The following is a 16,500-nucleotide window of genomic DNA, read 5'->3' as shown; positions in this document are numbered from 1 at the left end:
TACATGCACACCATACGAGAGACAATTTGAAAATTAGAGGGATGAAAAACACTGAAAGGACTGTAGCCCCTCACAACTATTGCCAGCATTCTGGTGTGTTTGTCTGCTCTGTCTTTAATTTATTCATTTTCTTTCTCCATAGCTGTGTTCCAGGTGAGTGCTATTTTTAAAGCAATGTAGAGTGATGAGTTTTTAAGAACTGATGAGTTTTATTGTCATACTTATCTTTACTTTTGAGATGACATATTTACCACTTAGGGTTATTTTTTCTCATTGACTCCTCATTGCAGAGTATGGCATAAAACAAACAGAAGTAATAAATCCTTCTCAAAAAAAAAGTTAAATATTCTAATATAAATGGTTTAAGAGAGTAAAATTGTCTTGTGATAAGCACAAAGCAAAGGCTTAAGGTCTTATCTAGAATAATGAAAAGCCCCAAAATAATCAGCATGTAGGCCTAGTAGCATTGTAGGGGCAAAGTATTAAAAATGTATAATATATATATACACACACACATGCACACCCCATTTCCTTTTTTAAAGATTTTATTTTTCCTTTTTCTCCCCAAAGCCCCCCAGGTACATAGTTGTATATTTTTAGTTGTGGGTCCTTCTATTTGTGGCATGAGGGACACCGCCTCAGCATGGCTTGATGAGCGGCCAGGATCCGAACCAGTGAAACCCTGGGCCACTGAAGTGGAGTGCGTGAACCTAACCACTTGGCCATGGGGCTGGCCCCAACACCCCATTTTTTAATAAGAGTAGCAACATGACCTTTTCTTGCCACATTGCAAATGGTGTGTTATTGGCATGCCTCTTGCCCTAAACAACCATATTCTGTTACAGAACTAGTAACTTTTTTGAGGTATTTTTGTATTAAAGTTTAGAACTTTATGAGAACTTTTTTCTTAAAAATTATTTCCATTGGACATTTTTAATAGGGGGAGAGCAGATAGATATTATACACAATGTAGGTTTTGACCTTTCCAACCTGCAGAACACTTTAACATTTAAGATTATTTTATTTTTAGAGCCAAAATCTACAGTTTCTTAGCATGTATTTTTTATCTGCTTTTATTGTCACAAAGATACATAGCTAAAGAGGGATGAAGATATAAGAAGACCTGGAAAGAAATCAGTACCTAAAGTGTTCATCACTGTATGATCATATCCTACTTTGTGATATATATGTGAAAAATATCATTAACACTATCAGGCCTTACCAAATTATATGATTAGAAGTGATGATATTTACATGCAAGTTTGATTGAATTCGAAGTGTTCAGATGTACTTTTGAAGATGTCTTTCCCAATAAGGTCATGAAGTTTTGGGGAATTCTGCTGTAATCACTGAAGAATTGAGATTTGACATGTATGTTAACATAATTTCCATTCTTCGGCTTTTCAAATCTTGCTCCAGTTGTCAGAACATTTTATTTTACAGCCTCATTCTCTCTCCCCCTTTTTGAAAATATTTTACTAGTAAGGAAAAGAAATCAAATGAAACTGTTTACTAATAGTTTCAGCACTGAACTGTATTTAGTTTATCATGTAAAATTTCATTGTCTTCCTAGATTTCTATATGGAGTTTACTCCCTTATTTTTGTGGTAATAGTTCTGAGTGTCCCTTTCAATCTCTGTGCCCCCCAAAGAAGGAATATAAAGTACACTGCACTTTTCCTTTCCTGTTTTCAGACGTTATGCTGCTTCAGTGCCTGCAGAATATCCTTACTAATAGGGTACCAAAGGAGTATTACCACAAAATACGTAACTTTGCTTGCCTCCTTTCTTTTCATTTTCTTTATTAATTAATTGTTTTCATTTTTACTTTGAACTTTTAAATGTAAAATATATGAAGAATAATATAAGAAATACCCATGTACCCACAGCTAGAATGAATAAATATTAACATTTTGATATTTTGCTTAATATTTGTACATATGTGTATATAGTTATATATTTGAAGTAGAAAATTTCAAATAAAGTTGGAGTTCTCTCTTTTTTCTTCCCTAGTTTCATATTTCTCCCTCCCTCCACAGAGACAAGCAGAGCATAAAATGCACCTATACCCTCTCAGTCCACATTTAATTTTTGCTACATATGTATGTATCCATCTGCATAGTGTATTATGTATCTATTTTCTTAGTATTGTGTAGTGCGGTTTTTTAAATTTTGCAAAGTAAGCACTCTCTCTGTGTGTATCATTCTACAATTTACTTTTTTCAACCAATGTTGCTTTTAAGATTTGTATGTGTTTATACAGGTCTAATTCACTTATTTAACTATAGTATCCTAACTATGAAAATAGCACAGTTTTTCTATTCTTTTAATAGATCTTTAGATTGTTTTTATTTTTTCTTTGCAAAGTGCTTTCAGTATGCAGTCAGTCAATCAACAGGGCTTATTGCAACTCTACTCGTGTGCCCCCTGGCCAGTGTAGAAATGTGACAGGGTAGAAACTGAATTCTGTCCAATCCCTACTGGATAACTCTTTCTGGTTACCTCGTAAGATCTTTCGGTTGCAGGTATGATTTATTTAAAGTTACTGTGCTTTCAGAGTAAATCTTTAACTTCTTAAAATAATTTGCTTCTTTTAGGTGCTTGTTTAAACTGCCAGGAAAATAGCAAAGGGGATCACTGTGAAGAATGCAAAGAAGGATTTTATCAGAGTCCTGATGTCACTAAAGGCTGTCTTCGCTGCCCTTGTTCAGCAGTGACATCTACGGGCAGTTGTATCATAAGTAAGGCCTCTCTCTAAATCTTCATTTTTAGAGGAAAAATCAGTGAATCAGTTATCAATGGGTATAAGGTGTGTTGATAAATAAAATTCTAGATGCTGTAGGTGAAAGGAACTTATAAAAGCAGCAAAGGTTTTTCTTTCTAGGAATTTGCAATCAAATCCAAATGTGTATGTGAAATGAGACTTGAGAGAGGGATGAGGAAGATTTTGTTCAAGTCCTATTTTGTTCCCTCTCTCATGACTACAGAGGAAGGAATAAAAAATTTTTGAGTGTCTCTCCGTCACAATTATTCAGATTCCTTATGTGGGCATATTTCTTTTATTCTCTCCCTGAATTGGTTCTCAGATGGCCCCCCTCATTCTCACAATAAATGGGACAGTTAATGACTGAGGTATAGATTATTACTTTGATTCCATATGTCTCCTAAGTTTGGGAGGAGATACTAGGGAGGGTTTGTAAATCTTTTTGAGGACTAGCAGTTGTTTTGCATTTTTAATTGCAGCTTCAGACTGTACTGAATTATATTGGCGTTCTCTCTCTTTTAGACTCGGGTGAATTGGAACCTACATGTGTCCAATGCAAAGATGGTTACGCAGGCCAGAACTGCAATAAATGTGAAAACGGCTATTACAATTCTGACAGCATCTGTACAAAGTGCCAGTGTCATGGCCATGTGGACCCAATTAAAACTCCAAAGATTTGCAAACCCGAGAGTGGTGAGTGCATCAACTGTCTCCATAACACCACTGGGTTTTGGTGTGAGAACTGCCTAGAAGGTTATGTTCGAGACCGCGAGGGAAATTGCATCAAGAAAGGTAAAACTTCACCTAAGGTTGTAAATTAGTGTCTAAGCCTAGCAGTGAAAATTTCAGGACACCTACCTTTAGCTCTATAAAACCTTCCAATCCCACCAGAGGAGTTTTCTGGAAATAGATTCTGATAGATGTTTGCCTAAAGAAATTTCCCTCCGTTCCTGCTGCTCTCCTGATACTCCAGTCAACTCCAGAAATTTGAGGACCGAGACAAAGTCATTGCAGTGTTCTCATGTTTTCTCTTGATTTATTTTTATTTTTATGTTAATAATTTAAAAGTCCTATCATTTCTTTTATCCTTTGCTTCCTGTATTCTCATCACTTCCAGTGATCATCACAGGTCTTTTTAAGTAGGGACCCATAATCTGGTTAGAAGTCCCAAATGAGAAACAAGAGTTCATTCTAGCATCTGTCCTAACTTTGGGGCTAGGTTTTCCCATGTGTGATGGAAGAAATAGTAATAATCTTCCTTTGATTTTTAAAAGAAAAAGTTATTCCTATGGCAAAGTGTTTCTTAAAGGGATGTTGAGTAAGGGTTTAGATAAAAGTTAGTGATTAGAAATTCAGCATGAGTTAGGGATATTCGGGCCTTATTAGATCACGGGCAGATTAGACCATGCTCTTCTGCAAACCACTCCGATATTCTGACAGATGCTGAGTACTGGGCTGATGGACGCTGAGTCTGTGGCAAGTGTCATCCTTCTGCCGTTTTCTTAATATCCTTGTTCTGTTGTGATCAAGGCTAGAAGACTCAGACTGAACCCTCTCACTAGCCTGGAGAGCCTGTCACTCACTTCTCTTTCCCGTTTGCAGGCATACCTTGTCCATCCTTAGCTGACAGGACTGTGATGATTTTTCTGATTAGTTATTAGGTAATGTAAGACATTCCTCTTTTTAGGATAGATTGATGTGGCTGACTGTGGTGATGAATTATAATGATAATAGTAATCTTTTTATTGAGTGCCTACTATGTGTCAAGCACTGTAAACATTAAATATGATAATGTTGTATCATACATTATCTCATTTAATCCTTCCCAAGAACTCTGCAAACTAGACATTATTATTCCCATTTTACAGATGAGGAACCTCAGTTTGAAAAAGATTGACTTACTTTTCTATAGCTACACAGTTCTACTAGATTCCAAGCCTTTGGTATTTCCACTGAGCTATGCTACATTAGAGATACAAAGCATAGTATCTTAGTTATAAAATAACTAGTACACAAAACAAGAATTACTACACATGCAATTAAAGGAAGCTGTTTTCCCTCTTGGCTGAATCAACTTTCCACGTTTAAATTGTGTTTTTCAGAAGTAACTATGAATGCGATTTTTCCTATTTTGTTTTTGCCTCCTTTGAAGAGAATTTTATGAAATGTCATCAGACATACTGAACTTATTTTAGTTCAAATGATTGTCATCTATCCCTGTCACTTTTAACCGAGTGATTTAGAATTCAGTAGTGACATATTTACTGCCTTTGCAGGAATTTGTATGAATCTATCCAGGAGTAAAAAAGGATGGAAAACTCCAACATTAGAATTCTCCCAAAGATTTTAGTATAGCTGTATATATTTTGGAGAACAGCCATGGATGTAATAATCTAGCTTTCTAGACCCTGATTCTTTTCACTATATTTCTTTAAAAATTATTTTTAACTTGCATTACCGTAAAGCAGACTATCATGTCAACATCCCATATCAACTTCCACTCCCATGTGTATTTCTTTTATTGTTTCTTAAAACTAGATAATTTTGTCTTTTACATTTCATTCTCTGTTTTTATTTTCAGAAGTTATTGTTCCAACACCTGAAGGTTCTACCATTTTGGTTTCCAATGCCTCTTTGACCACATCAGTGCCCACCCCTGTTATAAATAGTACATTTACCCCTACAACCCTGCAGACTATCTTTTCAGTAAGCTCTGCTGAAAACAGCACGTCAGCTTTAGCTGATGTATCATGGACCCAATTTAACATCATCATTTTGACAGTCATCATCATTGTGGTGGTGCTGCTGATGGGATTTGTGGGAGCTGTATATATGTACCGGGAGTACCAAAACCGGAAACTCAATGCTCCCTTTTGGACCATCGAGCTGAAAGAAGACAATATCAGTTTCAGCAGCTACCATGACAGCATTCCCAATGCAGATGTGTCAGGATTGTTGGAAGATGATGGCAACGAAGTGGCTCCCAATGGGCAACTGACCCTGACGACACCCATGCATAACTACAAAGCCTAAGGAGCTAGAACTCTTCTCCTGGATTGTTAGACCACAGCGCTTACTAAGACAGCAACAGCCCCTGGGCCAAAAAAAGCCTGGGTAGCATTTGCTGAGAAAGCAAAGGCGTATAGTGCATCTGAAATTTCAGGTACAAATGTGTAATGCACTTAGCCTATTACTCTTAGTTTTCCCGTGAAGATCTGAAGTAGTCACTGTCAATAAGGACTTGAAGTAAAGTATATTTTTGTACCAAACCACATGGGAGTATAGAAAGGCTCAACCCCATAGTGCAGCCCAAATCCACTTGACCTCGGGTTAGACTCCTGGGGAAGTGTTCACCAAACCAGTGGAAACAGGATGATGGATGTGGAGGGGGAAAGGACTGCCAGAAGACTTCATCTCCATTCCTGAAACACATTTTTTTAAAGGGTCAGGCATGATATTCATTTTACTCTACTAAAAGACATCATTGAGGAGAAGCTGATGTCTGGGCTGTATCACAATAAATAATCTTTAGTGTTTCTAGAATAAGGACAGAAAGGTCTAAGAAGATCTTTAGAAGGATTTGATTTTTCCTTCCAGAATTCTTACTCAATATGGGATTAAAGCACAGGATAAGCTTCTAATGGTAAAGAGAAGAGGGCAACATTTGGAAGCAGGAAGCTGGTGGTCCTCCTTAGGGTCTCAGTGTAAATGATAAATTGTCTAAAAACAGGAAATTTTCCTGCCTCTAGAGAAATAAGGTGTATATAGTTAATGTAGCATATCTGGTCAACATTGTATTTGTATCTATTTGTAAAAAAAAAATCATGTCATATTTTATCATCTAGAATTATTTGTACAGCAGTTAATGGCATTGTAAAAAGAGAATATGGGGATTGGTTAAAATCCTGTAAAATAGATGACAATATTGCTAGAGCTGGGACTCTGGTGAGCATCCGTCATTTTTAGTCCCTCTTTGGACGTTGTTGAAATTTATAAGGGGTTGAATGTTTCTAATCTTTCTTTCCGTTTCTCAATGTAAAAGTAGAGTGATATGTTCTTTGACTTACTATAGATTCAAGCAATAGATTTTGAAGTCAACGATCGTTAAGCTGGGACACAGGCTGTGCTTTCCAAACTACTCACCTAATTAGACATTAGCCACTCTATACATTTTACATAGATTAATGTAGAACATATCCTCATTAAAAAGTGGTTTTTTTAAATGTAAAAGATAGTCTTCCAAAGGAATTAGAAATATTTTAGTTCCAAAAGAAAACCCATCATATCACTTGGGATCCCCTTTCATGCCTGTGAAATATTTATATCCTCCCTCTCCCTCCTAAGAAATGCTTCCTACCTGTGACATCGCCCCTCACTCATGCGCCGCGAGGTGTGTGCCATCTCTGTGCAGTGCTACAGTTCTCCTGTTTCTGCTCGTCTGGCTGGAGGGTGCTCTGTGGTTGAGTAAGGAGAGGTAGTCCTTGCTTAGAGACACAGTTTTTTCCTAGGGGCCATTTACTGTTGTTCTCATCTGTTAGGATATTGACAGATTGTGGACTAAGCAAGCCAGGAAAAGCAGCTAGAAGTCACATATACATCTTGATTAGGAGGAACAGCAAACTTTCAAGTGGTTAGAAAAAAGGCAAAGACCTATTCAATTAGACCTAGGAGATCCAAGTTCACAACTCTTCCTAACTTCCCCAGAGAAAAACCTGGAATTTGGTCATCCCTGTGCAGGAGACCACTAAGTTGTCCTCAGGGTTTGGAGATGATGCTCTGGAGGATGTACAGGCAGGTAATCTACTTGTGGTAACCTGAAGTGCTCTGAATACTTGGCCATTGCTCATGAGAGTTGGTATTTACATTCATTATATTAGAATTAATTAATGTTTCTATAACCTTTTACAGTTTGCAAAGCATCTTCCCATATGTGTGTCCTTTGTTCCTCACCATAGCCCCCTGAGGAAGTAATTGTTGTCCCCATTTTATAGATGAGGTTAAATGCCTTGTTCAAGGCTATGCAATATGTCATCATTGGGCTTGGAATCAGGATTCCTAATGTCCTGCCAACTGCAGGCCAATAGCCGTGGACTCAAGAAGCCTGCGAGGGCCAGTCCTGTCTGGGTGTTTCTGACTTTTCTAAGTGCACGGTGCAGTCTGGGGCCACATGCCTGTGAAGGGCTTTGTGGAAAGAACACAGGAGGAGTACTCCCTGAAGCCACGACTGGTGATAAGCAAATAAAATACCAGTTTGTGCTTCATTAAAGTGAACTAATCCTTCCAAGCAGGGAGGGCAAACCTCGTCCCCAGCAGCTGCCACGTATGTGTGTACAGACTTTGCACTGCATAATTCCAAGGAATTCTGCAAAGTGGTATACCTGCCTTTCTCCCAGACTACCAGCTCCTCAAAGCCAGGGGTTGAGAGGGTGAGAAATAAACATTTGTTAAACAGAAGTGAACTCAATAGAGAAAGAAGGCGTGTTTGTTGGCGTCTGAGAGCCAAAGCCAAATGGTCCGGATTCTGGCCATGTAGTGATTCCTTGAAGCAGACCTTAAAAGGTATTGCAAAAATTGAATCACAAAGAACGTTTACCTTTCAATACTTATGAACAGTTCCTTGCTTATGTTTTTAATTTTTCCCAATGGAAAAAAAATCAAAGTCTTAATATTTGTTTTAAATAATGTTCTTTAGCATCCCCTCCTTTCTGTTGGTGAAAGTAATTTTGCTCTAAAAGATAAATCAATCGTGAAGTGATGTACCACCTAAATCAGACCAGGAGACTAGTGTGGGGTACATTACACGCCACTCATTCCTCTAAGGCCTCATCCCCATGCCACGGCGTTCTGCCCCAGGAACCCATCAGTCCTTCAGAAAGACTGATATTGGAAGAGTTTTTGTCTAAGGATTATAAGTTTGTTTATTTTCCAGTAAGATAGGATGAGTGTGAATCTTATGGATAAATGACAGATACTGCTATTAAGTGATACGCTTGTCTTCATTAATAAGCCCTTATGCACTTCTGACATGCACATGCTCTAGGTTGTGTTAAGTCTGTCTGTCCTCCCTTGCTTCCCCTCCCTTCCTCCTTCCACCTTCCAGCTCCCAGCAGTCTCCTGTTAGTGGAATTTCTCCATTTATAGAGAAAAATGACAATGAAAACTAGCCATCATTTATACTAAGATCCTGTGGACTTAGTGTGTCACTCTTAAGGATACCTGAATTTTAAGAGAGGAGAACAGAGCTGACGTGGGATGGGACGAGAGATTTTTGGGAGAGGATTTGTAGAAGAGTCGAATTACGTGGCTACTCTCTAGCTCCAATATGCCTGGGAAAATTGGCCTTTAAAGCAATGCTCACTGACCTGCTAGTTCGTTTTGGTCAGCTGAGCGCCTTCAGGGTCTTTGGCCCTCCTCTGCTGCTTTGGAGGCAGAGAGCTACAGCATCCGTCCTTCCTCCTGACAGCCTCTGCTGGGACTGGAGCGTTAGACCTTTCCCTCTGGTCCTCTGTTTTTTGTAGGACACGTGGTGAACATCACACCACTTATCATGAACATTCCCTGGTTCTTATGTTTGAGGTATGTGGATAGCAGTTGAATTTACACATCTCAAGGAAAGCTCTCTGACGAAAGTTTAGAGAAGTAAAAAGCAACCCAACGTAAGCTGTTAGAGCAGGGAAAGCATTTCTGGCCTCATCCATGATGAACCTTTTGGTCTGTTATGATCTTCTTGATAGTAAGGAGTTTGGGAGCTAAAATGAGTTTGGTGTGTGCAGGGGAGAAATGGAAAGTTAATGCAAGTTTTCTCTTTAACCCTGAGCCAGTGACTATGCCAAGGGGAAGAGCAGGAAGGATACACTGATTCATCTAAAGAAGTCAATAGCAAATGGACTAAAGGTTATGGATCATGAAAATGTCAGTGGTTGAATGATGCTTTTTCAAAGGCAGGTGGGAATCTTTCTTACTTGTTCCTTATGCGTACATGGTAACTGTGACAGCAGCCCTGGAATGTCAGCCAGGGCTTCAGATCTCAGTCCAAAAGCTAAATGATTTAAAGTTAAGTTTTAATACTAGGCACAAGCACTCTGTAATACGTTAAATTTCAGCCCAAGCAATTAGGAAATGTTTCTGAAACATTAGACTTATATTTATGTCACTAAAATTCTAACGCAAATTTTAAAACCGTGTCTCATACATATGCTGTACTAGGCTTCCTGATGCATTTCTAAATTTGTGTATGATTTGAATATATGAAAGAATTTATACAAGAGTGTTATTTAAAATTATTAAAAATAAATGTATATAATTTGTACCTATTGTAGATTTGTTGTTTTACTTTTTTATGTGGTCAGAGTTGTTGGAAGCCTTTTAATATATGTCACAGATCATTTATTTTCAAACCACTTCATCAAAATCTTTGACCCCTTCATTTATTGACTGTGCTTTTCACTTTAAGAAGTTCCTTTAAAGAAAGTTTTCCACTTAGGAAAAACAAATGCCGCATGAAGAAGATTCCCCCTATTAGAACAAAACAAAATAAAACACCCTGAGAAGAAAGCATATATTAACATATATTCTCGTCTGTGCTTTTGCTTGTCCCCATTGGAAATCCACTGAGATGTCCAGGAAAATGTTATAGAAAAAACTTGCTCCTTTCGGATTTCTTTTTCATACATATAGAAACGTTTCCTTTCTCTAGTATAGATCTGAGGGGGCTGTGTTCTACGGGTTTATTAGATAACCTGTAATGAGAGCTCCTCCTTGATCATTTTGAGGTGCCCTTAAAGATCCACTTTTTTGACAAAGCTCTGTGGTCTTTCATGGGATTGCCATCCAGAGATCCAAGGAGGACTTGGAAAAAGAAGAAGAAATGTCAGGCCTCTTTTTTTTGTACTTCATTGGTTTATTCAACTTCAGTGGTTGATATTTAAACTTTCAAACCCTGTTTTTCCTTTATTTTCTAGTGACACGAGGAAAGTTTTATTATTTATAATCCCACCTTACTTATATATATGGTTCTATACATGTCGTTCTATGATGTATATGAATTGAGTATTATTTTAAGGAAACAATGAGAGTGACAGAAATCTAAACAAATTAAAATTCAAGAGAAAGTAAGTATATATACAAACTTATCACGGCAAAAGAAACTTGTCAAAAACATTACTTTTATAGTAGTCATACTTTCGATGAAAGTTTGTCAAGTAATTTACTAAATTGCATTATCAAAATTAGTTGTATTCCTTTTCCATAGGAGTATAAGATGCATATGTTTTAAAAATTCCACATGCTCCATTGTAATTAAATCTCAATAACTTCAAAGTCACAATTGTGCTTAGTTACGTTAAAAAAGTTAAGCTAGGGGCCGGCCCAGTGGTGCAGTGGTTAAGTGCGCACATTCTGCTTCTCGGCGGCCTGGGGTTCCCCGGTTCAGATCCCGGGTGTGGACATGACACCACTTGGCAAAAGCCATGCTGTGGTAGGCATCCCACGCATTAAAAAAAAAAAGTGGAGGAAGATGGGCATGGATATTAGCCCAGGGCCAGTCTTCCTCAGCAAAAAGAGAAGGACTGGCAGTAGTTAGCTCAGGGCTAATCTTCCTCAAGAAATAAATTAATTAATTAAGTTAAAGTCAAAACAGCAGAATGTTTTTCATGAGATGACAGTATTAGGAGTGTTAGCTGACAGGCTGAAAAGCAACATTCTGTGTGAATGTTAAAAAAATCATAGTATTATTTAAAAGTAAATTTTTCAAGGCAATTCTATGAAGAAATTATTGCTGTAAGTATTGTACAGTCTTCCTAATACTGCCGCTTACAAAATGGAAGCCGTCAGTCAACGTTAAATTTAAAATGTGTTGCCTGGGGGCCGGCCCCATGGCCAAGTGGTTCAGTTCACGTGCTCCAATTCAGCAGCCCAGGGTTTCGTTGGTTCGGATCCTGGGCGCGGGCATGACACCACTCATCAGGCCATGCTGAGGCGGCGTCCCACATGCCACAACTAGAAGGATGCACAACTAAAAGTATACAACTATGTACCGGGGCCTTTGGGGGAGAAGAAGCAGCAAAAAAAAAAGATTGGCAACAGTTGTTAGCTCAGGTGCCAATCCTTAAAAAATAAAATAAAAAATAAAAAAATAAGTGAAATGTGTTGCCTGTTTTTATTAATAAGGAGGTTTTAAACCTTGCATATTGAACACTGAACTTTAGACAGTTGCAGAAAAAACAGGCAAACTATTTTCTTTGTATGTAATAGGAGTAGGTTTGGGTAATAGAGGAAGTGTTTGGGAGGAAATCTTCTTGTGTGGTTTCCTCTGTGTTGTCAGACCACCTGCTAAAGTCTTAAATGTCACTATTGTTTTTCTTAACCTCTGCCCCAAATAAGGAAGAGTCTTAGCCCTCCCTCGTGTTCACTACCATTCTGACCCAACCATATGAAACTCATGTATAATTTCCTACATATGCCGGGTTATATGATGTCCTTCTCCCTTTGCTGGTACTGTTTCTTTTCTCTCTAACATCCTTGAGAATGTTTATTCATTCTTTGCAACGCCTTGATAAAACAAAGTTGATCAATCCGTAATTTGTCTCCATTTTGCCTAATGAATACCTCTCTTATTGCACATATTTTATTGTAAATACTTGTTATTTTATGTCTTTCCCAGTAGACTCTGTATTCCTTGAAGCCAGGAACATTCATTCTTGTATCCTTAGTGTCTGGCTTAGTGCCAGCATGTTGTGGGTGCTCAGTAAATGGGTGGTTGAAAACAAAAACTACTTTGTTGAGATGTGAACTTATTTGGTGAAGTGTTATAAGAAATCGTATATTCAGTGGGTAGGACAATATTTATTATTTAATAGAGGTGTCAGCCTATGGGCTTCAGAGGGTCTGAGAAGCTCTTGAAATCGAATGCTGCTCTATTTGTGAATACAGACAATTTGTGTGTGTGTGTTTTCTGGAGAAAACGTCTATATGCTTAATCATAGTCTCCAAAGGATCTGCTATCCCAAAAGGATTGACAGCTACTTGGATGGGGGTTACTTTGCATCTTTTTTTTTTTTGAGGAAGATTAGCGCTGAGCTAACATCTGCTGCCAGTCCTTCTCTTTTTGCTGAGGAAGACTGGCCCTGAGCTAACATCCATGCCCATCTTCCTCCACTTTATATGTGGGATGCCTACCACAGCATGGCTTGCCAAGCAGTGCCATGTCTGCACCCGGGATCCAAACTGGTGAACCCCAGGCCGCCAAAGCAGAACTTGTGCACTTAACCACTGCGCCACCAGGCAGGCCCCTACTTTGTATCTTTAAGCAATAAAAACTCTCCCACTGAACACAAATTGGCACCACCTTCATTCAAGAAACCCACTTCTGGGTGTGCAAAAATATGTAATCTAAATGACAATTTGAAACAACTGTCATCAAAAAACTTAACAAGGTAAAAGAGAATGTAGAGAAACAATTCAACGAGTTCAGGAGCTACTTCACAAAAGAGATTGAAACTATAAAGAAGAATCAATCAGAAATATTAGAGATGAAAGACACAATGGAAGAAATAGAACAAAAGATGGATTCCCTGAATGCTCGAGCCGACACCATAGAGGAGTGTACAAGCGTAATCGAAGATAGTCATGTTGAAATGTGCTAGATAGAGGAGGGGAGAGAACTAAGACTAAAAAGTAATGAAGAAAGTCTTCAAGAAATGTCGAACTCAGTTGGGAAACGCAACATAAGAATTATAGGTATTCAAGAAGGAGAAGGGAAAAAGAACAGAGTAGAAAGCTTGTTCAGAGAAATAATATCAGAGAACTTCCCAAACCTAGGGAAGGAAGTCCATGTGGAAGAGCCTGCCAGATCTCATAAACATGTCAATGTGAAAAGACCTACTGCAAGGCATACAGTAGTGAAACTGGCAAAACTGAATGACAAAGAAAGAATACTCAGGGCAGCAAGGCAGAAGAAAATAACCTATAAAGGAACCCCCATCAGGTTTTCAGTGGATTTCTCTGCAGAAACCTTACCGGCTAGAAGAGACTGGAAAGACATATTCAAATCATTGAAGGACAAAACTTTCAGCCAAGAATACTCTATCCAGGGAAAATATCCTTCAGATACAATGGAGAAATAAAAACTTTCCAAGACAAACATAAGCTAAGGGAGTTCATAGTCACATGATCCCCCCTCCCCCAACAAGAAATCCTTAAGAAGGCCCTCATACCTGAAAGAAAAAAGGGAGAAAGGGGTTGCAAAGCACAGAGTAAGGAGATAAACAGGTAGACAGAATTAGAGCAGGATAGCAAATACTCAAGTATAGCATTAAAGACAAAGGGAAGGAAAACACCAAAAACAAAGATATTCTTGTCATTTTAACCACAAACTCATAACACAAGATGGAATAAAATGTGTGAAAAACAACTTAAGAGGAGAAGAGGAAAGGGACTGAATTGGTTTAGTTTAAGGAAATTAGAGACCATCAGAAAAGAGACTATCTCATCCATGAGATTTTGAATACAAACCTCATGGTAGCCACTAAACAAAAAAGCAGAACAGAGACACAAATAACAAATAAGGAGAAAACAAAGAAACACAACATAAAAAACTACATAACTCGATTGGTAGACCTAAATATACAGGACGAGAAACAAAAGAAATGCAGGAGAACTCTAAAATGAGTGATAAAATGGCAGCATTAAGCTCTCATCTATTGACAACCACTGTAAATGTAAACGGATTGAATTTTCCAATAAAAAGACACAGAGTGGTGAGGTGGATTAAAGAACAAGACCCAACAATATGCTGCCTCCAGGAAGCACATCTCAGCTCCAATGACAAACACAGGCTCAGAGTGAAGGGATGGAAGATGATACTCCAAGCTCACGGCAAAGAAAAGAAAGCAGGCATTGCAATGTGTATATCAGACAAGGTAGACTTCAAGATAAGACAGGTAAAGAGAGACAAAGAGGGCAGTATATAATGATTCAAGGGACACTCCACCAAGAAGATATAACACTTATAAATGTCTATTCACCCAACACAGGAGCACCAAAGTTCATAAAGCAACTATTAACAAGCCTAAAAGTAGACATTAATAACAACACAATAATAGTAGGGGACCTCAACACTCCACTCACATCAATGGATAGACCATTCAGACAGAAAATCAATAAGGAAACAGTGGAATTAAATGAAAAGCTAGAACAGTTGGACTTAACAGACATATATAGAACACTCCATCCAAAACCAGCAGTATACACCTTCTTCTCAAGTGCACATGGGATATTCTCAAGGATAGACCCTATGTTGGGAAACAAGGCAAGCCTCAATAAATTTAAAAAGATTGAAATCTTATCAAGCACCTTTTCTGACCCTAATGCTATGAAACTAGAAGTCAGCTACAAGAAAAAAGCTGGGAAAGTCACAAATATGTGGAGAGTAAACAACATGCTACTGAACAACCATTGGATCAATGAAGAAATCAAAGGAGAAATTAAAAAACACCTGGAGACAAATGAAAATGAAAATACAACATATCAACTCTTGTGGAACATAGCAAAATTGGTTATAAGAGGGAAATTCACAACTATACAGGCCTGCCTCAACAAACAAGAAAAATATCAAATAAAAAATCTTAAATTACACCTAACAGAAGTAGAAAAAGAAGAACAAATGAAGTCCAAAATCAGCAGAAGGAGGGAAATACTAAAAATGAGAGCAGAAATAAATGAAATAGAGACTGAAAAAAACAGTAGAAAGGATCAATGAAACTAAGAGCTGGTTCTTTGAGAAGATAAAGAAAACTGACAAACCCTTAGCCAGACTCACTAAGAAAAAAAGAGAGAAGCCTCAAATAAATAAAATTAGAAATGAAAGAGGAGAAATTACAACAGATACCACAGAAATACATAAGATTATAAGAGAATACTATGAAAAATTATATGCCCATAAGTTGGATAAATTTAGAAGAAATGGATAAATTCTTAGACTCATACAACCTCCCAAAACTGAATCTAGAAGAAATAGAGACTCTGAATAGACCAATCACAAGTAAAGAGATTGAAACAATAATCAAAATCCTCCCCAAAAACTAAAGTCCAGGACCAGGTGGCTTCTCTGGAGAATTCCACCAAACATTCAAAGAAGATTTACTACCTATCCTTCTCAAACTATTCCAAAAAATTGAAAACGATGGAACACTTCCTAACTCATTCTATGGGGCCAACATTACCCTGATACCAAAACCAGGCAAGGACAGCACAAAGAAGGAAAATTACAGGCCAATATCACTGATGAACATTGATGCAAAAATCCCCAACAAAATGTTGGCAAACCGAATACAGCAATACATTAAAAGGATCATATACTATGATCAAGTGGGATTTATTCCAGGGACACAGGGATGGTTCAACATCTGCAAATCAATCAATGTGATACACCACATGAACAAAATGAATAAAAACCACATGATTGTCTCAATAGATGCAGAGAAAGCATTGACAAGATCCAATATCCACTTATGATGAAAACTCAATAAAATGGGTATAGAAGGAAAGTACCTCAACATAATAAAGGCCATCTATGACAAACTCACAGCCAACATCATACTTAATGGGGAAAAGCTAAAAGCCATCCCGCTGAGAAGAGGAAAAAGATAAGGGTGCCCACTCTTGCCACTCTTATTCACTATAGTACTGGAGGTTTTGGTAAGAGCAATCAGGCAAGAAATAGAAATGAAAGGTATCCAA

At 37.9% G+C, this 16,500-nt stretch overlaps 1 protein-coding gene across 1 annotated transcript in view; it reads left to right on the top strand.

Annotated features, from left to right (window-relative positions):
• MEGF9 (multiple EGF like domains 9) overlaps positions 1–10,077 on the top strand; it is an 81,940-nt gene extending 71,863 nt beyond the window's left edge. The window contains exons 4-6 of the mRNA XM_005605745.4: positions 2,597–2,740; positions 3,286–3,555; positions 5,345–10,077. Of these exons, the coding sequence (XP_005605802.3) occupies positions 2,597–2,740; positions 3,286–3,555; positions 5,345–5,796 (866 nt within the window). The 3' untranslated portion in view covers positions 5,797–10,077. The remainder of the gene's footprint in view (positions 1–2,596; positions 2,741–3,285; positions 3,556–5,344) is intronic.
• The last annotated feature ends 6,423 nt before the right edge of the window (positions 10,078–16,500 follow it).

This window comes from Equus caballus, chromosome 25, assembly GCF_041296265.1.
Source record: "Equus caballus isolate H_3958 breed thoroughbred chromosome 25, TB-T2T, whole genome shotgun sequence".
Lineage (NCBI taxonomy): Eukaryota > Metazoa > Chordata > Mammalia > Perissodactyla > Equidae > Equus > Equus caballus.
This window is presented reverse-complemented; position numbering and strand designations above follow the sequence as displayed.